Source organism: Canis lupus, chromosome 26, assembly GCF_048164855.1.
Source record: "Canis lupus baileyi chromosome 26, mCanLup2.hap1, whole genome shotgun sequence".
In the NCBI taxonomy this organism is placed as follows: Eukaryota; Metazoa; Chordata; class Mammalia; order Carnivora; family Canidae; genus Canis; species Canis lupus.
In genome coordinates this window covers 37,904,844-37,931,273 of record NC_132863.1, presented here as the reverse complement: position 1 = coordinate 37,931,273, position 26,430 = coordinate 37,904,844, and the positions used below count along the sequence as shown (strand labels likewise).

At 40.2% G+C, this 26,430-nt stretch overlaps 2 protein-coding genes across 8 annotated transcripts in view; both read left to right on the top strand.

Annotated features, from left to right (window-relative positions):
• Positions 1-23,845, top strand: part of LOC140617797 (uncharacterized) — a 52,605-nt gene extending 28,760 nt beyond the window's left edge. Inside the window, exons 2-5 of the mRNA XM_072799732.1 lie at positions 12,962-13,507; positions 14,735-14,902; positions 15,003-15,110; positions 23,775-23,845. Of these exons, the coding sequence (XP_072655833.1) occupies positions 12,962-13,507; positions 14,735-14,901 (713 nt within the window). The 3' untranslated portion in view covers position 14,902; positions 15,003-15,110; positions 23,775-23,845. The remainder of the gene's footprint in view (positions 1-12,961; positions 13,508-14,734; positions 14,903-15,002; positions 15,111-23,774) is intronic.
• Positions 23,775-26,430, top strand: part of STAU1 (staufen double-stranded RNA binding protein 1) — a 43,776-nt gene continuing 41,120 nt past the window's right edge. For all 7 annotated transcript variants that reach the window (XM_072801392.1, XM_072801390.1, XM_072801388.1 and 4 more), the window contains exon 1: positions 23,775-23,845. The gene's annotated coding sequence lies outside the window, so the exon portion shown is untranslated. The remainder of the gene's footprint in view (positions 23,846-26,430) is intronic.

Genomic DNA, 26,430 nt, shown 5'->3' with positions numbered 1-26,430 from the left:
AGTCTGATATTCAGGATACTGTCCAGCCCCCTGAAACAGTACATGCACTTCTTTCTGCCATTATCAGAGCAGGTAGACAGCCATGGTTCATTTCATATACTTCTCAGGTATGAGTCAAGCACTACCTCCTGTGTCACTTGAGCTTCTAGAGATGTATCAAGCTCATCAGGAGGTCTGACTGAAGTGCCTTCCTTCTTTCATTCCCACAAATGGGTGGAAGTGTACTCATGGCTCATCAGTGCTTTCCAAACATTTTTTTTGATATTCAGAAATTCCAACAGGCCTTTCATACTCTTGCAAAACCAATTTTTATTTTTTTAATTTAATAGACTTTATCTTTTAGGACAGTTTTAAGTTCATACCAAAATTAGAATAGGGTGGAAGGTACAGAGTATTCTCATATCTTCCCTACCCCCACACATGCACTGCCTACTCCACTATCAACATCCTCCACCAGAGGGTACATTTGTTACAGTCCATGAACCTACATTGTCACATCATTATCACCCAAAGCCCATAGTTTACATTAGGTCTCACTGTTGGTGTTGTACATTCTGTGGGTTTGGACAAAGGTATAATGACATCTATCCACCATTATAGTATCATGTAGAGTTGTTGCATTGCCCTAAAAGTCCTCTATGCTATGCTCATTCATCCCTCCACCTAAACCCCTGGAGACCACTTATCTTTTTTTTTTTTTTTTTTGAGACCACTTATCTTTAATTGTCCCCATAGTTTTGCCTTTTCTAGAATGTCATATAGCTTGAGTCACACCATATATAACCTTTTCAGATTGGCTTTTTCCACTTAGTAATGTGCATTTTAGTGTCCTCCATGTGTTTTCATGGCTTGACAGCTCATTTCTTTTAGTGCTGAATAGTATTCCATTGTCTGGATGTAGTACAGCTTATTTATCCATTCACCTAGAGAAGGATATCTTGGTTGCTTCCAGGTTTTGGCAATTATGAATAAAGCTGCTATAACCAGTTTTTAGTCACCTCTTTTACAAGTCCCGCCTAGGCAGACATACTTTGGAATGGGGAAGCATCACCTGAACCTGAGACTGAAATAGTTCCCTATCTATATCCTGTTACACAAGAAAATGAAACACCAAGGCAACTTATAACTTCAGGAGGGGAAAGTTATAAAATACATAAAATGTAATCATTATACTATACATGGCTTAGTGGTGAATACTACTTATATATGCTTAATAATGTAAATATTAAATATTGATTGATTCAATAATTATGGTAGAAAGATAATTGGAACAACTGACAAGGGGAAATTGTTTTGTCAGAGTGGATGGGAACAGGACTAAGAGAATGAATTCTCATTTTCTATGGTAAACAGTCAACAGATCTAAATGGAAGAATCAAGAAATATCAGTATAGGCATGCCCTTCAGAAATATGAAGGAAGGATCCCTAGGTGGCTCCAGCGGTTTAGCACCTGCTTTCGGCCCAGGGCGTGATTCTGGAGTCCCGGGATCGAGTCCCACGTCGGGCTCCCTGCCTAGAGCCTGCTTCTCCCTCTACCTGTGTCTCTGCCTCTCTGTTTGTCGTGAATGAATAAATAAAATATTTTTAAAAAATAAAGAAATATGAAGGAAGAAGGGTGCCTTGCTGGCTCAATCAGAAGAACATGAGACTCTTGATCTCGGGGTTGTGAGTTCAAGCCTCATGTTGGGCATAGAGATTACTAAAAAATAATAAATAAACTATTTTAAAGAAGGAATATAAAGAAAGATACCTGAAGAGTTGAAAGTGAGTGAATTGGGGTAATGTTTTCCATGACAAGCTTCTTAAAATTGTCTTTTTAAACTATGGGTGCATATTAAGTTTCTTAAAAACTTAATTTTTAAGAAAGTTATTTATTTATGAGAGAGCACATGCAAGAAGGCAAAGGAAGAGGAAGAGGGGAGAAGAATCTCAAGGACACTCCCTGCAGAGCATGGAGCTTGATGTGGGGCTGGATCCCACCATCCTGAGGTCATGACTTAAGACAAAACCAAGAGTCTGATGCTTAACTGACTATGTCACCCAGGCATCCCAAGAAACTTAATTTTTTAAACTATGTAATAAAACATAGAAATTATCTAGAAAGTAGATGATAACTTGACTACAAGAATACTTTTGCCCTTAATGAGAAGTAATTTGCATGAAGCTAAAAGCTATTTTGTATAGCCAAAAAGCTAACATTCCAGGGAAAATGATTCCCTGTAGCCTTCTGCCTCCAATATGATATGAAAGTATACCCTCCTATTTCCAAATAATCTTGAGATAACCAATGGATTTTCCTATAGGATCGATTTAAGCTTATATCATGGGGAATTTGTTTTCCCCACTGCCTTACCTGGTATTATATATGAGAGATAACCAGGTTACCTAAGCCAGTAAGAGCTACTTTGTTGACCTAGAACTAACTCATGATCACTACTTTTCACTTCACCATGGAGCCCATAGCATCGCTGTACAATATCCTATCAAGACTTTTTAGGACAGGGGGTGAGAGAAAAAGATCAGTAGAGAAAAGCAGAGATATGTTCTTTATGTAACCTCCATGAGGGCAGGGGCCTGTCTGTCTTGTTCATCTCAGTATTCTCAGTGTGTGACATATAATTAATGTTCAGCAGATATCTAAGTATCTATTGAATAAATAAATTGAATGATTCTAATTCCCCATTTTCCTGAGGTCTGTGAGCATTAGAATAAAGTTATTATAAATATCTATAGTTCATAGATACATAAAAAATTAATAGGTAAAGTAGCTCTTAGAAAAGGGTACTCGGCAGGGAATCCCTGGGTGGCTCAGCAGTTTAGCGCCTGCCTACGGCCCAGGGCGTGATCCTGGGGTTCCGGGATCGAGTCCCACATCGGGCTCCCAGCATGGAGCCTGCTTCTCCCTCCTCCTGTGTCTCTGCCTCTCTCTCTCTCTCTCTCTCTCTCGAATAAATAAGTAAATTTTTTTTTTTTAAACAAGGGTACTCACTGCATATTTTGAGCAACCATTACAAATATAGGAAATGTAAAATCTATAAATTGCATGAGGAGATATGCAAGAATGCTGATAGTAGCAGTATTTACAACAGCAAGATATAGCAGTAACCTAAAAGTCCAGCAACAGAAGACTGGGTAAATACAAACTGATAACCATGTGATGGTATACAGAAGTGAAAATGAACGAACTAGAGCCAAAATAGATATAGCTGAACTACCCAAAAGTGTAACGTTGAAGGACAAAAAGCAAGTCACAGAAGAATTCAAATAATATGTAAAATTTTCCTTTTTTAGATTTTATTTATTAGAGAGAGAGAGAGAGAGAGAAAGAGAGAGCACACAAGCAGAGGGAATGACAGGGAGAGGGAGAAGCAGACTCCCTGCTGAACAGAGAACCCAATGCAGTACTCGATCCCAGGACTCTGGGATCATGACTTGAGCCAAAGGCAGACTGACTTAGCCACTCAGGCACCCCTATATAAAAATTTGAAATACACAAAGTGATATTGTTTGAGGAACTTCATTTGCAGTGTAAGTATAAAAATTTGTGGAAATAATGCATATCACATATTGAATGAATGAACATGCTTTTAAAAACCAGCAGCCCTCAGGATACCTAGCTGGCTCAGTTGGAAGAGCATGTGACTCTTGATTTTGAGGTTGTGAGTTTGAGTTCCACATTGGGTGTGGAGATTATTTAAATAAATTTAAACTTTACAAAGAAATAAATAAAAACTGCCAGCTTTCAAATGAAGTTTTTTTTTTTAATATAAAGCACTTTATTTTTGTTACGTTCTTTTTAAAAGATTTTGTTTTTTCAAAAAAAAGCCTTTCAATCTCTACACCTAACATGGGGCTTGAATTTACCACTTTGAGATCAAGAGTCACATGCCCTACTGACTAAGCCAGCCAGGAAGGTGCCCTCTATTTTTGAATAGGTGATTATATGTGCACATTCAAAAGAAAACTGAAAGGTATTTCAGTAAAAAGTATTTTCTTCATCTCATCCCCAGCTACTAAATCCTTCTCTTCAAAGGCAAATACTGTTATCACATTTTTATGCTTCATTTCAGACCCCTGGAATCCAGAGGTGGTCTGTTCATTAACAAACACACATGTTTATTCTGTACCTGCCACAAATTTTCCGGCTCTTTTTTCTTAATGAGTCTGGCTAGAGCTTTATTAATTTTGTTGATTTTCTTTTTCCTTCAGAAGAATGAACTTCTGTTTTCATGGATTTTCTTTATTGTTACTGCTTTCCAGTTGATTGATATCTGTTCATTTCTTTATTATTTTTATAATTCTGTGTGTTTTGGATTTAATTTGATCTTTTTCTAGTTTACAGAAGAGACTTAGATTACTACTGATTTGAGACCATTTTTATTTTTCCAATACAAACATTTGTTTTTGTTTTTGTTTTAGTTTTTTTTTCAATACAAACATTTTAATACTACAAATTTCCCTCTGAAGATTGCCTTGACTGCATCCCCAAGTTTTTGGTATAATTTCGTTTTCATTCAGCTCATGGTATTTTATATTTCTCATCTTTTGAGAAACAAATTACGAACTAAAGGACAGTGTTTATGTGAAGTTCTTTTTGCCTTTAGCTTTATAGTTTCCAGTTAGAGCAGTTTTCCAAAGTTAATTAGGGTCAGCTCCTTTTTTTCCCAACCCCACCAGTGAGGTTCATTTGTCACAGTCTTTAACTACGTCTTGGGAACCTTGCACATCTTTACTAATTTTTAAACATTTGTGTACAGTAAAATTTACTCTGTAAGCATTTTTTTAAATGCAATCATGTATCCACCACATTGGTACCATAAAGAACAGTTCAATCACCTAAATACCTAAACACTAGGTGTAGGATTTTATTATTTATTTATTTATTTATTTATTTATTTATTTATTTATTTAAATATTGAAGTGCATGTGTTTCTTTATTTTATTTTTTTTATGACAGTCACACACACACACACACACACACACACACACACAGAGGGGCAGAGACACGGGCAGAGGGAGAAGCAGGCTCCATACACCGGGAGCCCGACGTGGGATTTGATCCCGGGTCTCCAGGATCGCACCCTGGGCCAAAGGCAGGCGCCAAACCGCTGCACCACCCAGGGATCCCTAGGTGTAGGATTTTAATTGACTACCTCCCCCACCCCCAATCTCTGACAACCACTGATTTGTTTTCTGTCCCTATAATTTTGCCCTCTTCAGAATGTCGTATAAATGCAAGCAAACAGGGATGCCTGGGTGGCTCAGTGGTTGAGCATATGCCTTCAGCTGAGGTCTTGATCCCAGGGTTCTGGGATCGAGTTCTACATCAGGCTCCTTACAGGGAGACTGCTTCTCCCTCTGTCTATATCTCTGACACTCTGTGTCTCTCATGAATAAATATATAAAATCTGGGAAAAAAAATGGGAGCCTTTGGGGTTTCATTTTTTTTCATTCATATTGATTCAATTAAGATTCATCTATGTTGGGATCCCTGGGTGGCGCAGCGGTTTGGCGCCTGCCTTTGGCCCAGGGCGTGATCCTGGAGACCCCGGATCGAATCCCACGTCGGGCTCCCGGTGCATGGAGCCTGCTTCTCCCTCTGCCTATGTCTCTGCCTCTCTCTCTCTCTCTGTGACTATCATAAATAAATTTTAAAAAAATAAAAAAAAAGATTCATCTATGTTGTTTCATGAATACATCTATTCTTCCTGTTGCTGGATAAGGTCCCGTTGCGTGGATAGACCACTGTTTGCTTATCTGTTAACCTGCTGAAAGGCATATTGTTTGTTCCCAGGCTTGGCTGTTAGGAAGAAAGCTACTATAAACATTTAGTGTAAGGTCTTTATGTGAACATAAGTTGCTGGGTTGTATGGCAAGTGCATATTTAACTTTATAAGAATTTACCAAGTACCTTCCCAAGTGGCTGTACTGTTTTGCACTCCTATCAGCAATGAATAGCATTCCTGTTGCTCTTCATTCTTCTATTTGGTGTTTTTGGTTTACTTTTTTTATTTTTATTTTAGCTATTCTGATAGGTATGTAATGGTATCTCTTTGTTTTATTTGCATTTCCCTAATGACATTTTTTTCATGTTTATTTGACACCCACATATCCCTATAATTTCTTTTTTTAAAGATAGATTTATTTATTTATTTATTTATTTATTTATTTATTTATTTATTCATGAGAGACACAGAGAGAGAGAGAGAGGCAGAGACATAGGCAGAGGGAGAAGCAGGCTCCATGCAGGGAGCCAGATGTGTGACTAGATCCTGGAACCCCAGGATCACGCCCTGAGCCAAAGGCAGACACTCAACTGCTGAGCCACCCAGACATCCCCACATCCCTATAATTTCTTTGGTGAAGTGACTATTCGGTTCTTTTGCCCATTTTTCCCTTGGGTTTTTATTTTCTTACTGTTGAGTCTTCAGAATTCTTTATGTATTCTGGATACAAATCTGTTATTAGATATGTGATTTGCAAATGTTTTATCCAAGTCTGTAGCTTGTTTCTCATCCTCTTTGCAATGTCTCTCCTCATTCTTTTTTTTTTAACCTGATGATTAATATTCCATTGTAAGATTTTCTTATACTTTATTTAGCCAGTCTTAGGTAGGTAGACATTGATGTTATTTCCAAACTTTTGCTGTTATAAACTTTAATATCCTTGAATTTATGGTTTCCTTCCTTCCTTCCGGCTTCCTTCCTTCTTTCCTTGCTTCTTTTTCCTTCTTTCTTTCTTTAAGAGAGGGAGAGAGTTGGCAGGGGGACAGAGGGAGAGGGAAAGAGAGAATCTTAAGCAGGCTTCATGCCTAACGAAGAGCCAATGAAGGGCTTGATCTCACAACAGTGACATGAGCCAAAATCAAGAGTTGGCACTTAACTGACTGAGCCACCACCCAGGCACCTCTCATGGTATTATTTGTAAGAATCACTACTTTTTCCTTTCCTGTAAACTGTCTGTTGATTTTTATCCATTTTTCAATTGATTTTTAATCTTTTTTTTATTTTTAATCTTTTTTTGTAATTCATAGGACATGTTATAATTCTTTACATGTTATAAAATTTGCCTTTCTGGGGTGCTTGGCTGGCTGTCAGGAAGCCCGTGACTCTTTTTTTTTTTTTTTTAATTTTTTTTTAAATTTTTATTTATTTATGATAGTCACACACAGAGACAGAGAGAGAGGCAGAGACCCAGGCAGAGGGAGAAGCAGGCTCCATGCACCGGGAACCCGATGTGGGATTCGATCCCGGGTCTCCGGGATCGCGCCCTGGGCCAAAGGCAGGCGCCAAACCGCTGTGCCACCCAGGGATCCCAGCCCGTGACTCTTGATCTGAGAGTCATGAGTCTGAGCCCCATGTTGAGTGCAAAGATTACATAAATAAACTTTTAAAAAATAAAATAAAATTTGCCTTTGTGTGCTTGAGATGCAATTTTTTTTCAGTTTGTCTTTTTTTTTTTTTTTTGCTTTCCATGATTATATTTTATTTTCATGAAGTCAAATGTATCAATCTTTTTCTTTAAGTCTTCTGAATTTTGAATTATAGTCAAAAGGCCTTCTCCATTTCTCCCAGAAATTCTTTTGGTACTTTTATGGTTTCCCTCTTTCCATTTAAATCCTGGATCCATTTGGCATTTTTCCAGGTGTAAGATATAAAGTGTGTATTTAGCTCTTTTTTCTCCACAGATGCTTTGTAGTTGTCCCAAATCATTTATTGCATGAAATCTGTCTTATCTTCATCAGTTTGAAATACCAGATTTGTTTAATACTGAATGCCTACCTGTGTTTGGGTCTATTTGGGAATCACTTCTGCTAATTTGTGGAAATAATTAGGCATTAGTACCTAACAGTTGTTTGTTATTGTTATTGTTTGTTTGTTTGTTTAAACTCTGTGCTCAATGTCAGACTTACACTCATGACCCCTACCTAGATTAATGGTCGCATGATCTACTGAGTGAGCCAACCAGGCACCCCTGTAACAGTTTTAACTAGTAAGACATGATAGTATGTTTAATACTTGGTCAGGCATTTTCAGAAATGCTTTCTTGTTAATTTTTCCATAAGAAAAATCTAGCTCCAAAACAAAGTCTTTTTTTTTAATTAGGATCTAAATAAATGTCTGCTATCTTAATGATGCAGAGTCTTGCTAGTCAAGAACATAGCTTATATTTCTATTTATTCAAGTCTTTTTCTGTATCCTGTAGAATTTAAATCTTCCTTTCATATAGATTGTGTATCATTATTGTAAAATTTATTCCTAGGAATTTTCTTTTTTATTGATTTGTAAATGACGTCTTTTTTCAACAAAAAATGATGTCAAAAAATGATGTCAAGATGTATCATGATGTCAAGATGTAATAATGTCATTCCATTTTCTAAGATATAATGCTGTCCCTCTATGATACTGAAGTAGCCCCAGGGGAGCAGTCTACTTCAAATAATCATGAGAATTACTCATCTAGACTAGCAAGTAGATCTCAACTGGGTTTGCCCTTGCAACATATACTATGGGTGATTTTGACATACACTAATCAACCCTACAGGTGTTCCTTGTATTTTTAAGGACTCCAGCAGATATGACAGGCTGTGGTTCTTCAGTAGCTGATGGAAATGTATGTGTACCAGGCACTGTCTTAGGGGTTAAGGACACTATGATGATCAAGACAGCCTGAGCCCCTGCCCTCATGGAAGTTGATCACCTAGTCCTAGCTAAACAGAGGAAAGTCAGCAGATAATTGAATAATTATAAGGGTGCAAAGTTCTGCTAAGGAGCTATGAGGATGGAGCAGAGGTAATTTGTCAGGTGTTAACATCCACTAACATCCACACCTGAGGCTTCAAGTACCTCTCAAATGCTACTCACTCACACATTACATCTCTCTGACTCCCCTCTGAGCTCCAGACCTGCCATTTACACTTGCTCCTCAGGAGGTAGGGTCTAATTCCCCTCTCTTTGGATCTGGACAGGCTTACGTCTCATTTACAGCCAAGAAACTACAGTGGACATGACTCTGTATGATGTCTGAGGCTATAAAGTAAATGCAGCTCTACCTTGCTCTCTGGGACACTCATCCTTGTAGCCTTCAGCCATGGTGTAAATAATCTGACAGCCCTGAGGCAGCCATGCTGTGAGGAAGCCCAAAGTAGCCCATACAGAGACCACATGGACAGTCTCTGAGGCCCCAAGAAGAGGGAGAGGCCCAGCCAGCCCCCAGGTGCTCTATCATTCAGTAGTCCAGCTTTACATTAGAAACCCAAGTTAGGAGAGCCTAGCCAAACTCTTTTCCAAATTCCTGACCCATAGATCTATGAGAGATGATGAACTGATCAGTGTTCTTTTAAGCCACTAAATTTGGAAGTGATTTGTTTTGTAGCAATAGTTACAAGCATCTGGGCAGCATGGTTTTGTACATCTTTTCCTCCTACTTGGAATCCTTCCTGTACCCCTTTTGCCTAGTTAGCCTGTACATATCCTTCAGATCTTTGCTGAAGCTACAATGCTTCCTCATGCACCGTCCCTAAACCTTGAAACCTGGGTTCATAATGCCCTCATGCCATGTACCTTTCCTGGGTTTATAATGCCCTCATGCCATGTACCTTTCCTTCCTATACTTATCACGGTTGCATTTGGAGATTCTTTGACAAGTCTTCAGCTCCACATAAAAGCATTCAGTCCATGCAGTTACACAGTAGTCCAGGCATGGCAAACTTAAATGCCAACAGGAAGGGAAAATAACATAAAAGAGAGACATGGGCAGGGTGGGGACTGCAGTGAGATGAAAAGAATGTGCCCATCTATAGGCCACGCAGGCTGCCACTCTGTGTGCTCTGTGCAGCCAAATCTGCCTCATTTTTAGAGATTATACCAAACCTATTATTATTACCATAATTTTTTTGAATATTTTATTTATTTATTTGAGAGAGACAACACAAGCAGGGGGGAGGAGCAGAGGGAGAGGGAGAAGCAGACTCCCCTGCTCCGCTGAGCAGGGAACTCAATGTGGGCTCCATCCCAGGACCCTGAGATCATGACTTGAGCTGAAGGCAGATGCTTAACCAACTGAGCCACCCAGGTGCCCCTCAAACCCAGATTATTATGTAAGGTGTTAGAATGGTACCAACTAATTAAAACTAAAAACACGGATGAAAGAAAAAGGAAGAAAAACAACAAGCTGAAGATTTAATACTCCTTGGGGGCTTTAGAGGGGGAAGAGTTGTTTTTGTTTTTCCATCAGGTCAGCAGACATCAAGCACAGGTCTGGAAATCAGTCAGACAATACATATGATCCCTTCAGGTTCAGGTGGTCCCTAGCGGTTCTCAGTACTCCTTGTTTTTTGAGAAAGACTCTGAATTCACTTTGTGTAAACAAGGAATTATATTTAAGTGAAGCATAGGTTTGCTGTGGGGTTGGCTGGGTTTAGAATGGGCCACTTAGATTTGCTTTCTCTTTTTGTATTGTGAGTCAAATTCTCTTCTAAGGGCTGTAGACTTCTTGACTCTTGCCAAATAATAAGGGATTTTTTTCTTAGAAATGAAGATGGAAATAAGAAACTGTGACCATTAAGTAAATTACACTGAATTCTGTGTGTTCCTTCCTAGAGGATAAATTATATGTATTTGTAATAAGGAATGGGAACATGCAAATCATATAAAAACCCTGTGAGAAGTTGACTTTTACCTAAAAATTATACTTGGTACTATCTATCTATGTATCTATTACAAAAAATGGAAAAAGAGATATCAAGCCATGAAAAAACATGGAGGAAACTTCATATATTATTAAGTAAAAGAAGTGAATCTGAAAAGACTGCATGACTCTATATGACATTTCTGGAAAAGGCAAAACTATGGAGTTGTTGAAAAGATCAGTGATTGTTAGGGGTTGAGGGGAGGAAGGCGGAGGCAGTACCCTAAGAACATGTGACCCCTGAATGACACATGAGAACGACACATGATCAATCCTAGCAAGAGCAGACTGTAGCCTAGGCTGCTCAGAGCAGCACACTTAAAACTTCACAACTCTAAAGAGAGTCCTATCACTCTTCAGATGAGTAAGATGAGACAGGATATCAAACTCTAAGTATTTTTTTTTAAAGATTTTTATTTATTTACTCATGAGAGACACAGAGAGAGAGGCAGAGACACAGAGGGAGAAGCAGGATTCATGCGGGGGGAGGGAGGGCATGCGTGGGACTAGATCCACGGATTCCAGGATCACGCCCTGGGCCAAAGGCAGGCACTAAACCACTGAGCCACCAAGGGATCCTTCAAGCTCTAAGTCTTACACCGTACTGGGCAAGATAGGAAATTGTTCCTATTTAACTACAGGGGGAACCGAGGCCCAGCTGTATCAGGATCCAAGTTGTGGAATAAAATCTGAAGGTGGGATTAGGAGAAGAAAAATAGAGGGATCTCCCCCTCAATATATGGAAGGAGGGAAATGAGACTGGAAGTCATCCATCCATCACTTGGGTCCCCATGGGTGATAGTAGAACAGGTCAGAACACCCTCTTCTACCTTTACACCTTTGAAGAGATTGTGAAGGGACCTCAGCTTTGAGTTTAAAAAAACCCCTTTGTGTCTGCACCTTTACCCAACTGACCTATGGGGTCCAGACTGCTTAGGAGTTAGAAAGAGAAAACAATTCTCCTTTAGCAGAAGGCTAGAGAATTATCTGAATGTTGCTTACCACTTAGGTGGTAACTGGACAGTGAAAGTCCTTGAACAGTTTTTGGTGTCCTGACATTCAATCATTTTACAAGAAGCAGAGTTAGGAGGCCTGGTCCAGAGAAAAGTGTCCTCTGAGATGGGGGCAAGACCCCAGAGCCATGTTTGGAGAGGCCCCTTCAGCCACAGGACCTCCTATCATGAACTTAAGCAGATTAAACTGTATTGCCTTGGCAATAAAGATTGAGCAATGGTTCGATAGAAAGATACTGAGTAAAATAGGCAGAGACAGAAAATAAACAGTTTTGGGGCAGCCTCGGATGGCTCAGCGGTTTAGCTCCACTTTGGGCCTGGGGCCTGATCCTGGGGACCGGGGATCAAGTCCCACATCGGGCTCCCTGCATGGAGCCTGCTTCTCCCTCTGCCTGTGTCTCTGCCTCTCTCATGAATAAATAAATATCTTAAAAAAAAAAAAGAAACTGTTTTTTTTTTTTTTATTTTATTTATTTATGATAGGCACACAGTGAGAGAGAGAGGCAGAGGGAGAAGCAGGCTCCATGCACTGGGAGCCCGACGTGGGATTCGATCCTGGGTCTCCAGGATCACACCCTGGGCCAAAGGCAGGCGCTAAACCGCTGCGCCACCCAGGGATCCCAGAAACTGTTTTTAAATAGTGGGGAAGCAAAATAAAATAAAATAAAATAAAATAAAATAAAATAAAATAAAATAAAATAAATAAAATAAAATAAAATAAAATAAAATAAAATAATAAATAAATAAATAAATAGTGGGGAAGCTGTTCCAGATTGAGCAGGAAAGAAGACCCATCAGCAGCTCTTCCTCTCTGTTTGCTGCACCTCTCACAATGCGCGCATTATTCTTTCCTGAGCGTGATTCTAGAGGTCCCAAATTTTCCACCATTAACCCCCCACGCCCCACCCCTGTCTAGGCGTGCTGCTGAAAACCACTTAGTTTATCCAGAGCTGGGTCAAAGAAATAGCAATCTGGCGCTTCTCGCCCTTTCACTGACTATAACAATGACCGATTTTATTTATTACGAGCTTCACCGTCACTAGAACGTAAGCTCCATGAGGGCAGGGCTTTTTGTCTGTTCATTTCTATATTCTCAACTCTTGGAGCAATATCTTGCACACAACAGGGGGTTCGATAAACATTTACGTTAGGAGGAACTAAGGGAAGGAGGGAAAGAAGGACCGGAGGCGGGAGAAAAGGAAGGACAGCGTAGAAAACGCGAAGGACGATGGGGGCGGGGGGGGCGGGCGGAGTTAAGAAGGCCGGCCCAGCCTCGTTGCGCGTCCAGTGGGGAGCCCTCAACTCCCAGCAGAACTACAACTCCCAGCTGGCCCCGGGGGCCAGGGCGGGCCGCCGAGACCCAGGACCGACCAGGCCCCATCCCGCCACGGCTCCCGGAGTGCCTTGCGAGAGCAGGCGCCCTCGCAGCGCCCGCCGGGACTTGTGGTTCGGGCCGCGGGTGGGGGTGGGGCCGGGCATGGAGGCGGGCGGGGGCCGGGGGCGGGCGCAGGCCCCTCCCCCGTCACTTCCTGCGGGGCTGCGGGCGCCGGAGCGGCTCTTCAGCGTTTGCGCCGGCGGCCGCCGCGTCTGGCTCGGCTCCCCCTTCCTCTGACCCCCGGCCCGGCGGCGCCCGCCTCCTCCGCGGCCACTCCGCCTCTTCCCTCCGCCGTTCCCTTCCTCTTCTCCCTTCTTCCTTCCTCCTTCCCCTCTTCGCCGCCCCCGCCGCCGCCGCAGCCGCCGCAGCCGCCGCCGCCGCCGCCGCCCAGGACCGCCGGCCGGGGGACGAGCTCGGGGCAGCAGCCAGGTGAGGCGGCCGGGCCGGGCCGGGCCTGGCGGGGCCCGCGCGGGCGCCGCGGCCGCGGGGAGGGGGGCGGCGGGTGGGGCCTAGGCCTCGGCGGGCCCGCGCGCCCGGCCTTCGTGCCCGGGCCTCCGTCCCGCCCGCGGGGCCTTCCCGGAGGAGGCGGGTCCTCGCGCGCCCCCCCCCCCCGCTCCCCCGCCTCGGGGCGCCCCGCGGCCTGCAGCCCGGCAGCCCCCGCTCCCCCACCCCTTGCTGGGGCCAGAAACAGGTGCCACGCCGCCTTTGGCGATTCCTCCTCGCGCGCGGGGACGCCGAAGTTGTTCCAGGGGCGGCGGGCGGGGGCCTGCTCCGAGTCCCCGGGACCCCGAGACCCCGAGACCCCGAGCGCGCCGTGCCCCCCGCCGGGTCCGGGGCGCGGTGCCTCCGAGCGCGGCCCAGGTGCCTCGCTCGGGTGCCAGTCCCCGCGCCACTCTCTCCGGCAAGTCCCTTCAACTCTTTGTGTGTGTAGGTCGGGGAAAGGGGCTAACGCGGCTGCTGCCTCTTGGGGCTGTTAGGGTTCCGTGAAACGGGGCGTGTGAGGCGCTTATCAGAGTGCCAGACCCACAGCGCGCCCCAGCGAGCCGCCTGCATGATTTATTAGCGTGATATTAAGGTATGGACCTACGGGGGCAAAGTGGGCTGGGAGTTGACCTACCTGCGCCCGTCCGGGTTGCCTTTGAGGCGGAAACGTCGCCAGCGCCGGGGCTTTGTTTTTTGGGTTGTTAACATGTGAGAGGGGCGTACGTTTAATTGGGACACCGTGTAAGGAGGCAGTCGGTAAAGATGCTGTTATTTGCATCTCCTCCGCTGAGCCAGCTACGAGATTTCCGCCAGCTCCCTCAGTATGAGCAACCTGTCCATTTTTGTTTGTTTGCTTTTGTTTTATTTATTTGTTTGTTTGTTGATCTTTTTCCCTCCCCTCCCTGCCATCATCCGGCTTCTTGTTGTCATTTCATTTCTGGGAAAGTTGCTGGCAGCCGCCTGCCTGGAGTTGAAGCCTTTCTGGAGCGCTCGCCCCGCGTGTCAGGTTCTGGAGGGGGCGGTGGGTGAAGCTGGCAGAGGTACAGGAGTCTGGTCTTTCCTTGCGCTACGTCTCTAACTTCTAACTTTTTTTTTCTTTTCTTTTTTTTCTTTTTTCTTTTTTTCTTTTTCTTTCTTTCTTTCTTTTTTTTTTTTTCTTCTTCTTCACCGCAGCTTTGCTTTTCATTCCGTCCGTCCCCGTGGGGCCGACTTTGCTTTTAAAGCCCTGGCCCCACCTCCGTGTCGCAGTGTTGCTTATGTGGAAGTTTTCTTCTGTTCCGGCGAGGATGTGTGCTTCAGTCGGTTCTGCCTCTGTTCCCTGGCTGTGGGGACGTTTTTAAGGTCACTCTTCCCCTTCTGCTTGTAGCTTTCATTGTGGAGTGGGTGGCGGAGAGAGAGAGAGTTAATCCGGTTTTTTTTTTGATTGATCTTGGCCTTTCAGGAAATCAGTGTGCTTACCAAATATAAATTACATTGCTGCTTGCTGAGGTAAAAACTAAAAATACAGTTGGATGGTGGAGTTGAGCAGTTCCGGTCCTCCTGGTGACAGGTGGGATTTCTTTTTTTTTTTTTTTTTTAAACAGCAACTTTATTTGAAGCTACTGAGTTTCTTTTCATTCTTCTACTTGGTTGTGTGCACCTTTCCTTAGGGAAAAAGGCAACTCCACTCAACTCGTGGGCAACTGGTGGACGTTCACATTTACAAGAAAGTTGTGTGTGTGTGTGTGTGTGTGTGTGTGTGTGTGTTTGCTCAACGGAATGTACCTCCTGTATTGTAGGGCTGTTTTAGGTAGTAAATTTCTTTGCTGAATTTAAAGCCGTTTTGATGTATACCTGTCTCTCAGCATGTAAAGCGGCCTCTCCTGTTTTTTGACGTTTTCCTGTAACTTTCTGACAGGAGTCTTACTGTCAATTTCTAGTTTAAAAAACTTTGGATGACTCTTCAAAAACACCGAGAAATAGCTGTATGACAAATATGTCTTCTGCTACGTCAAAAATTGTAGTGTTGGGGAAATAATGCTTTAATATTGCAGTCGATAACCTTTAAAAAAAAAAACTATTACGGAAAACATTTAAAAATTGGATAACTGTAGAGAACCCCCATGTATTGGTCACTTAGCTCTGACAATGATTAACTTGTAGCCAAGGTCATCTTGTTTCATGTAGTACTTCCTCCCCCAAACTGGGTAATTTTGAAACAAATCCTGAACATCATATAATTTTACAAGATTGCTCCAGACTGTTAATCTGTCACAAAATTTACTTTAGTGGAATCTTAGTTCTCATTTTGTTTATTGGGCTTCTCATCTCTGTTCACACATGATTACTATACAGGAGAAAAAAAAATGAGTGGCCAAATTAGCTCTTGGTTCAGTGCTTATCCCTCTCAAAGTCATGTCCAAAATATTGCTTTGCTTTTTTGTGTACAAACGCAACAGATCTTAAGCTATCAGTGGTTATAATTGAAAAGGAATAAAAAAAAACAAAAACAAAACAGATATCTATAAACCTGTTTTGGTGGAGACCTACCTGTTAAACCACTTATAATGGGGAATAACTTTTTGTCAAAGGTAAACTACAGTTAATAATTCATAATGAAACTTTCAAAGTTTCTTTACAGTAGTTGTGTAAATATGCTGGTGTCACCTTAGGTTAAGAATTAAGCAAAAGGTAATTTGATTTCAAAACTCTGTTGTAGGATTATTTTTAATAAGTGAATGAATTTCATAGGCTAGATGCTCTTGTTTTTCTTTCTTGTCTGAAAAGAGATTTCTCCTAGAATCGAAGTTGACAGGAATATTATGTTTGTCATTATTACTTAATTTTCAAATTTCTGGTCATGGACTCTTCACAGCTTTAGACAATTGCAGTTTGCTTTTAGGTAATTGTAATTTCAGTTACGTAGGTTTATTTTTGAGCTTGTTCAGAGGTAGTGAAAATGTGTGTTATGTTTTAGTTACTACAATCTGGGAGATTGAAAGGGATATGCATACCTCTTAAAATTAACTCTGGAAAAAAAAAAAACTAATCGGGTATCTAAGAAAGGGCACAAAATGTACTTTATTTAAATAAAAAAAATGCTTAGTGCTTCCCAGGAGGCTTAAAGTAAAACTTTTAAGTATTTGGAATTATTTCCATAAATACAGTTTGTTCAGACTAAATTGCTCTCTTTTAAGATTCAACCAGAAAACCCATTTATATACAGATTATTTTAAGTTTAGAAATGAGTATGACTCATAGAACTTTTCCCCCTCATTTCTGAAGTCTAACCCATTAACATTATTCTGAGTGTAATCTTTAAATGTTGGCCTATACTGTGCTGCTTCATCCAGTCTCCCCTTAGTAAGACAATGACGATATTTCATATAGGAGGCACAGAGTGGCTCTCAGCTTGCAAGGCAACTTTCTCTCTCTTGCCCTTTTGCTGGATGGAGTGAAAGTGAAATTCACCAGCATAAAAAAGAAACTTTTATGAAAAAGGCATCTTTTTGTTGGATGTCATAAGTCAATTCCAGGGACCTTGTTTTTATGAGCCTCCACACTGGATCATCTTACTCACTGTCATACTTTGTGACACAGAATTGCTCAGTTCAGGGAAATGTAAATTCTTCCCCTTTATTTTTTTAAAGATTTCATTATTTATGCACAAGAGACACAGAGAGAGAAGCAAGAGACACAGGCAGAGGAAGTGCTTCTTAAGCAGACTCCATGCAGGGAGCCTGATGTGGGACTGGATCCCCGGTCTCCAGGATTAGGCCCTGGGCTGAAGGCAGGCGCCAAACCGCTGAGCCACCCGGGCTGCCCAATTCTTCCCCTTTAAATGAGAACTTTTGAGGTTGCTTTCTTTCTCTTGGAATGGAATTCTGCAGCGTTCAGAAATGTTTAGAGAATTTTATGGCAGATTTTGTTTCACACTAGACCTTTTGCTTCACGCTAAACCTATAACAGGTTGTTTTAAATTATAAACTTTTGGTGACAGATCTTTGTGGCTAACATGCTTCTGGTATAGTTTTCGGCATGAGCTTTTCCTTAAATAAAACCTCATTAAAATCAAGGTTTAGCATTATGCTGTTCCAAGAAGTGTAATTTATGAGTTAGAGATTGAACTCTGAGAAGACATGTTATTTGCTATCCTTATTTTTGCCTGACGTTTTATTATGAAAAATTTTAAATATATAACAAAGCCTAAAGAATGTTAGCGTATGCCTCTATATCTACCACCTGTTTTCTGCCATTGACATTTTACCACACTTGTTTTATCATGTCTGTTCCATTTGTCTGTCTCTTTGAATTCATTAATTCATTTTATTTTTTAGTACATTTCAAAATAAATTGCAGCATCAGCACACTAAATACTTGAGCACACATAGCCACCACAGTGAATTTTAATTTTAAATTGAGGCAGCCCTGTAAGGTGTCTCTGGATCTTTAAAAGCCAAGGGTTTTGATAATTTTTGTTTCAGATTTGCTTAGGCTCCAGAACTTTTTGCTTTTTTTAAAGAAATGTTTAATGAATTTTTTGCACCAAGGTGTGCTTATGTATTAGTCAAGTATTACAAAGCTTGAATAATGTTGGCCAAATCCTTTGTTCTCACATACTAAGGAGATAATAGGATTACAAATATATAGCTATGTTGATCTTAACAAATAACGCTAGGTGGTTGGTTTGGATATCTGTTTTGCTGACAATTTAATGCTCTGAACTAGAAAACCTTACCAAAGAAAATTATTTATTATTAAAAAAATGGTAAAATGAGCAAATTATTGCAAAGAGCTTAATTTTTTAAATATGTACATTCCCATAGTAGGGAATAAGGTTGATGTAAAAGTGATCTATGTCACCAGATAAGAGCAGGTAGAAACAAATTCTCTGCAGACTTAGTTATATTTTCTGGAATTATACAAGTTTGTTTATTTGTTGAAGGAGTATATTCAGGGGGCCCCTTCAAAGTATATTTACTGAAAGCAAAAAAAGTAGGAAAATCTATCCAAGAAAGTATTTGCTTTCGATTAAAAATTAGTCTTCTGAATATTAAATTTGTAGCCCATCTGCTTCTGTTTAATCTGTAATCTAATTTGGGGGAGAAGTGTGATGACTTTGTGAGTTTATAACAGTAATGGGAGCAAACCAGGCTATTTTATTATAATATGATACACAGGTCATAATTGTTCTGGAAGGTTTTTGTTAAACCAGACTACAAAGTCTAAAAAAATTTAAGTGCCCTGAGGTCTTTGCCTAAATAAAAAGGATTGTTCATTAGATTGTCTCTATATTTGATGTAGTTTTAGAATTGGTTGTGCAGTGAGTGGGTTGATTTTAGTCAGCATGTTCTCTGTTCCCATTTAAAATGTTTTTTACAAGTGGTGTGTAGCTATAAGTTTATATTTATAGATGTTTATGTGGCTGAGGACAGGATTAGTAAATTTGCTGGATAATAATACTTGCTACTATTTATTGAGCTCTTAACCATGTGGTAGGTAGGTTAGGATTACAGGGTGAGGGTTATTTGATGCAGGAAAGGGATCTGAACGGTCAGATTGAATTTATCTAATAATATAAAAGCTGCTGTTCATCGAGCTCTTCCTTGGTGCTAAAAGTTGAAGTAGATGATTTATGTTGTATTTCTGATACTTGAAAACGTCTTTGCGGACATCAGTTCTAGTAGCTGCAGATACTGAGGCCTGTCTGGGAGGCCAGGTAACTGGAGTGAGGTCTTCAGCTGTTTTCACTGAACCACACTTCATCTCTAATTATGTTCGGGTGCTTTTTGTTTAGGACAGTAGTTTTCTTGTGTGTCACCAGTGCTTCATCATAGCTAGGATGATTTTTGTTCACTAGAACTTCAGACCAATTTGAAAAAAGTCTGTTTCAGTAATACTCAGTTTTTAAAATGAACTCTATTCATCATTCCCTTGAAATGGACTTATAGTTTACTTTTGTTTGTTGTGATAGATTGCTACAGTCACATTAAACTAAAACTTGTAAGTTGATTCAAAGGTTTGTGGGGTGCAGGGAACTACTTAGAAGTAAATGGGGAAGAAGAGGAGGTTTCATTAACCTGTGTATTGTAGGAGGCTCTCCTCTAAATTATTGCTATAATCCTTCATGAAGTTCGTTAAAAATGACTTATGAACTATAGACAAGGTTGTTGCTAAGAACATTAGTTTCTTTAGAATTATAATATTCCTTTTTTTTATTTTAATTTTTATTTATTTATGATAGTCACAGAGAGAGAGGGAGAGAGGCAGAGACACAGGCAGAGGGAGAAGCAGGCTCCATGCACCGGGAGCCCGATGTGGGATTCCATCCCGGGTCTCCAGGATCGCGACCTGGGCCAAAGGCAGGCGCCAAACTGCTGCGCCAAAAACAAAAAAACAAAAAACAAAAAAAAACCAAACTGCTGCGGGATCCAGGGATCCCAGAATTATAATGTTCCTACTGGATATGCATTAACTAAACTTCCAATTAACTTTATAGGCCTTGGTGATTGTTTCCCTCTTTGCTTTCCAGCCCTAACATCCCTTTCCTTGCTGATGGTATTGGGAATATTTCATGTAACTTTCTGTTTAGTATTGAACTGCCTCCTTAACAGTTTCTTTTTTACTTTCTTTGAATCAATGATCTGCATAGGAAGCCTCTTTAGTTCTCCACCCAGGCAGTAGTCCTCTCTTAATGGCTAGTTTTAAAAGGCAGATCAATGAAATTAAACCTGCCTGTTAGATTTGAGGTTTTCATGAGATGGTGTGTGTTTCCGTTCTGTTTTATAACCTCAACTGAGGTGACCATGTAGCCTGTAATGACATACGTGTATCTCATTAATCACGAAAAGGTGTTGGAAATGTGTCTTGTCTGGGGATGAAGTGAGCACATGCTGCTTCTTAAGTTGTCTATATTGGCTCCCCTCAGGCACAAGCTTTTCGATCTAACTAGATCTTGTCTGATTCTCTCACGGTTTTGCTTTTTGAAGTCCATGCTTTCTATAGATTAAAATTAACTGAGGCATGAATTTTCTACTCTTGCAGATTCCACCCTGATACAAACAAGGCCATTGTCTGCTGATGCCATTGTGACTTTGTACAAAATGCTAGGCAGTCCTTTCCTCTTTTAGAAAGAAGATAATTTATATGTAATGATAAGTCTGATTATGCTTAGAGGCTTATGTTCTTTGTTGCACAATTTAACCAACCTGTGCTCATTGAAGCTCTATGACCCTTCACCTAGATGACAGTTAAATAGAAATAGAGTTAGGTAAATAATTCCCTTTTTATTTGTAGTATACGGAACCTTTACAGTCTGGAACATTTAGGATATGACTATTGCTGGGTACTGATTTCCCTGTTAAAAGAATTTACTTATTTAGGCACCAAACATAAAAAAAGAATAAGTTTTTTTTATAAAGTTCTTTCTAATTTTGCAGGGTTTTTTTCTTTCTTAAATAGCATGTTTTGAACAAGTATCAGTTATAATATATCCTAAGAAAGCGATATTTGACAGCTAACTTTGGTATGGAGTATCATACTTTACAGGCATTTCACCTCTATTACAAGTTAATCCACCCAAGCAGTACACAGTTATTATTTTATTAATCATATGAAATTGATGGTGGTCACCTCATTTAATATATTAAAAGGTTGAAGCCTCTTTTTTAAAGATTTATTTATTCATTCATTCATTCATTCATTCATGATAGACACAGAGAGAGAGGCAGAGATAAAGGCAGAGGGAGAAGCAGGCCCCACACTGGGAGCCCGGCACAGGACTCTATCCCGGGACTCCAGGATTGCACCCTGGGCCAAAGGCAGGCGCTAAACTGCTGAGCCACCCAGGGATCCCCGAAGCCTCTTAACATATTAAATGAAGCATTTATTATTCAACTCAACACCATAGTTGGGACCCAAACTCACATCTCTAGCCAAGACTCCTCAGTCATATCCGCACAGCCCTGTTCTCTTTGCCCTTACCCTAAATCAGCATCTTACAGCCAAAGGGTCTTTTTGTCCTTACATGTCTTTAGTTGCGAGATAATGTGTATTATAAATGATTTGTTATTATGAATTAAAATGCCACTGTGAATTATTTCTTTAAATTTGTGTCAGGTTCAAAGTTACTCTTGTATAAACATGAATTCCACAATTCATGGGACTGTATCTTATTTGTGCACTTCCTTCTCTCCAGTGCCTAGAATACTGCCTGCAGATAGTAGGTGTTCAGTAATTATTTGTTGAGTGAATAAAGCAGTGAATGTAATTCACTCTTTTGCATTCTAGTATGTTTTCTTGAGTGGGAAAGTAAGGGAGTTGGGCTTAACCCCCAGTTTCTCTTCTCTAACACTGCTTGGAGAAAGTAAGTGCCATGTAGCTACACTGGTCATAATCATGATGGTTTCGGATCATCATTTGAAAGTAGTTAGGGGATTTCAAAAACTGAGTTTGCTCACAGGAGTGTGAATGTATAGAGTGTCAGCTATCCTTGTCTTGTGTGAAGATGTCTGAAATCCAGATGGTTGCAAGCTGCTGTATTTCTCCCCCCACCCCCTCCTTTTTCCTCTGCTGTAAAGTTGTTGGCGGTTGTTCTTACTGTTGTCATTGTCTGACTCTAGCAGCTCCCTTTTCCCATTCTTATTTATTTATGTATTTCTAATTTTTTAAACTTCTGGGTTGGGCTGAAAAAACTTAAATACCCAAACCTACCATAATTGTTCCTCACAGATGGGCTTAAATTGAGGGGCACCCCTAAGAGTAGAAGACATGGGCTTTCCTAGGTGGTCTTAGAGATTTGTAAGGGCTGCTCAGAGGCTTTTTCCAGTTTCCACTCCTTCTAGTATTGTGAATGGGTGAGGTTATGGAGCTGCAGGCCTCTAGATTGGAAAGTTATTAGTATAGCATACTATTTGCAAAAAGAACTTGAATTGTTTAAAATACTGTAAAACAAATCAGTTTATTGTTTTATTTCCGAAATTATTCTTTTTTTAATTTTTATTTATTTATGATAGTCACAGAGAGAGAGAGAGAGAGAGAGAGAGAGACAGAGACATAGGCAGAGGGAGAAGCAGGCTCCATGCACCGGGAGCCCGACGCGGGATTCGATCCCAGGTCTCCAGGATCGCGCCCTCGGCCAAAGGCAGGCGCTAAACCGCTGCGCCACCCAGGGATCCCTATTTCCGAAATTATTTTGATAGTGAACAGCTACTTTTATCCTTTGTTAAGTCACAGTAGCAGTGAGAAATTGAAATGAGTGAAATTCCTTTATGTTGTAAAAATGCAAAGGGTATCTCAAGGTAAGGAATTGTCTTTGTTACTAACTACAGTTGACCTGTGAACCACATGGGTTTGAACTGCATGTGTCCATTTATGTGCGGATTTTTAAAATAAATACAGAACAGTATTGTATATGTATTTTCTCTTTATGACTTTGTTCATCTTTAGCTTCTTTAGCTCTATTGGACAAATACTGTATATGATACATATAACATAAAACATGTGTTAATCATCTTAATGTTATGGGTAAGGCTTCTGGTTAACAGTTAAGCTATAGGTGATTAAGTCTTTGGGGAGTGAAAAGTTATACGTGGATTTTTGACTGTGTAGAGTGGGGAGTTGGCATCCCAACCCCTGTGTTGTTCAAGGATCACTTGTACTACCTTTTAAAAAAGAAGATACTTCTAGATAAATCTGATCTGAGAGTCTGAGAATGAAACTCTTATATCACCTGATATCCAGTTCTAAAGAATGATTATGGTTTGGATTTATTAGTGATAATGCACTTTTTGTATTTTGGAATTTAATATAAGAATGTTTTTGTACAAAGTGTGTTTTTGTGAATTTTCCCGTGCAGTTGTATTTTCATGACCAAGTATATGGTAAGGGCATTTATGAATAAAATATTTAGCTGGTAGTGAAAAGTGGGGGGGGGACCTCATGAGTTTAAAAACTAAGCTTGTGTGATCAGACGGTATATAATGCCCAGTTTCTTTCTTTAAAATTAGTTTCGAGATATTCACCACTCTCTTATTGTCATGTCTCCACAAAGTACTCTACCCAGTTTGCAGGCAGTTGTGTCTTTTGTGGATTCTACAGTGTGCTGCTTCAAGCCGTGAAATCATGCTTTCATCTACTTGTGGATTTTAGGTTTCCCCCCAAACTTGAGCAATATATGTCTTTGTTTTCAGAAATGATCTCCTCTAGTAAATTATTATTGTTTCTTATTTTCTAGGAGTTTCCTAACCACATAACCTCTTAGAACTGAACCAAAACAGCATTACTCCTGGAGCACCTCTTTTTAAGGTACACATAATTTGACTGTGTAATTTCAGGCCTGTTGATAACCTGTAATATTTTTGAATTTTTGAATGATCTTATGGAAAATGACTTTTACTTCTGGCTGTAATGTTAGAGAAACAGAAGAAATTGTATGCAGTCTGAATTTCTTTTTACTCTTGAGATTTAATTAGAAAGTAACTGCAGGGAAGATTGTTGGCAAGAATGTGAAACCCTTTAGCCAGCACTGCCATGTACTTTAAATGTCGAGACGTGAAAATTGGCCACTAAAGTTGTCATTAGACATAACTTGGTTGGTAAGCATCCTGTTCATAGCAGCTTTTGTAGATTGTCTTTGATTTCTCAGGTTATTTATGTAAAATGGTTTGGTTTTCAAACTTGTGGAGAGTATCCAACATTGTTTTCTGTCATGAGATAGGGCTGTGAATTAAGTTCCATTTACTGCTGGTTGCTTGTGATCATCTAGGCCAAAAACTTTGGAAGAGTTGAGGATTTTACAGTTTTATATCAAGGCACTGCAAAATATACCGCATCTGTTAATACTGCCTTGTATTTTAGCCCTTAACCTCTTAGATCTGGAAGTATAGAATCGTAACATATCACTGGTAGTGATTAGTGGACAAGTCAAACCCAACTTTCTTTGGGAATGAGGAAATTGAAGCATAAGGAAATCAGAGGAGTTGTACCAGGCTCAGTGAATGGATTTACACTCCGTTTATTTAATGCTTTTCTTTTCAAAGGACTGAACTGTTACCATGCTTCAGGATTTCTTCATTATTTTAGTTCCAATTGCTACAGCTACCGAATTTCCTGTTAGAAAGTGTTCTGGGGAAACTGAGGCATGGGACAGTGGGTTGCCAAGAGTTGGATGGATAATTGCTATCTTAATTTGGGAGTAGAACTGAAAGCCACAACTCAGAAGTTTGATCTGATTTAACATTATTGGTTGCTACTTAGCAGCAAGGCTGGTTTCTTAGAAACTGGGTCTTGGCTCTGGTCTGTTTTGCATGAAGATGATGGTAAATGCAGTCGAGTTTCTAGGTAAATGGCACATAGTTACAGAATACAATTTCCCTTTTCTGAAAGAAAAAGCCAGTTAACTGTTATGTTGAACTAAGCCCCTTCTTATTTAAGAATAGGTCACACAGTACTACTCTGAAAAATCTCCAGCAGATCATGAATAGTTATTCATTTTGGTTGGTTTAAGACATTTGTCTATGTTTTTATAAGTTTAGATATTAAAAACATTTCCATGTTTGTAAAAAAATAGTATGTTTGACTTTAGTTATTTTTAAGAGCTCCTCCTAGGGAATGGAAGTAGGGAGCTTGATGAGGTTTCAAAGCTAGAAAAGAAAGTGAGGTTTGCAGCTCGTTAGGCTACAGAGGTAAAGTTTTTCTCACTTTAGTGTTTAGTTTGGTATGATGGTTTTTCCAGGATGAACAATTAAGAATGAATTCTCTTTTATGAAGTGTTTCTTTAAATGGACCACCCAGTGGTTACATTTGTGTGGAAAGAAAATCCTCCATTGCCCACTTGGCACCCAGCCAAGTGTGAGACAGGGGCCACATTCAGTCACTTGGATGCAAAGATCTTGAACAGCCTGGGTTGTTTCCAGGCATTATTTTTGGCTGATTTTATTGTCTTGCAAGTGATTGTGCCTCCTCAGGGCTACTTGTCCTGTCTTACTTTTGACCGTCAAGTACATAGTGGTCTTTTTGTTTTGTTTTTCCCTCTGTCTTAAGTAGTTTGGTCATATTTCTTTTAAAGAATCTTTTTATTATTGAGTAATTTGATATATGGCTGGCTGTTGGATATTATTTGCTTAACATTGCCTTTGTTATTTAGAAATGGTTGAGTAGGAGTATAGGTAGGAATATAGTGATTGCCATGTTTGTGTATTTGTGGCTGCCCTGCCTACAGGTGTTTGGATAATGTTTGGAGTCAATGAATTGGTATTCTGGGATCAGAGCCTGGATGGTGGATGCTGGTAGGGGACGAGAAGGTAGGGAGGTGTCATGGTAGTTGTGGGGGTGGGGTGAGTTTATTTGGAGAAAACATAAAAACCACATTGCAGCTGGAGAGATGTGTCCAAAAAGGATCTTAGAAATAACTGTTGGATGTAAAGGAATGATGTGGGCATTTTAGGTGTATTTCAAGGCTATTGTAGGAAAGTAGTTTATTCCTTAACTTTTTAATTGTTGCTGACAGAGTTTCTCTGAGGGTGGAGCCTCTCAAAACCTAAAGAGAACAAGATTAATAGATTTACAGTTGGTTGCTTAAAGATCTCTTTTTGTGTCTTTGAGGAAAAATTTAACAAATCGGTTTTTTCTGACACTTGAGAATGTACAATTTGCCGTATAAGGGTTTACATGTAGTAAATGTTTAATAAATTTTTGTCCAATATTGAATGAATATACTGTCCAAAAATTTTTGTTCATACAGCTAATGCTTTATGGTGGCAAGGGACTGGAGTACTCTTGTGTCTGTGTACCCATACTACATAAGATTTTATGGAGGACTTTGAAGGGAGAGACTTTTGGTAAAATGTTTATGGCTAAAAGCACGTCCAGAATTGAGGTGATTTCTTTTT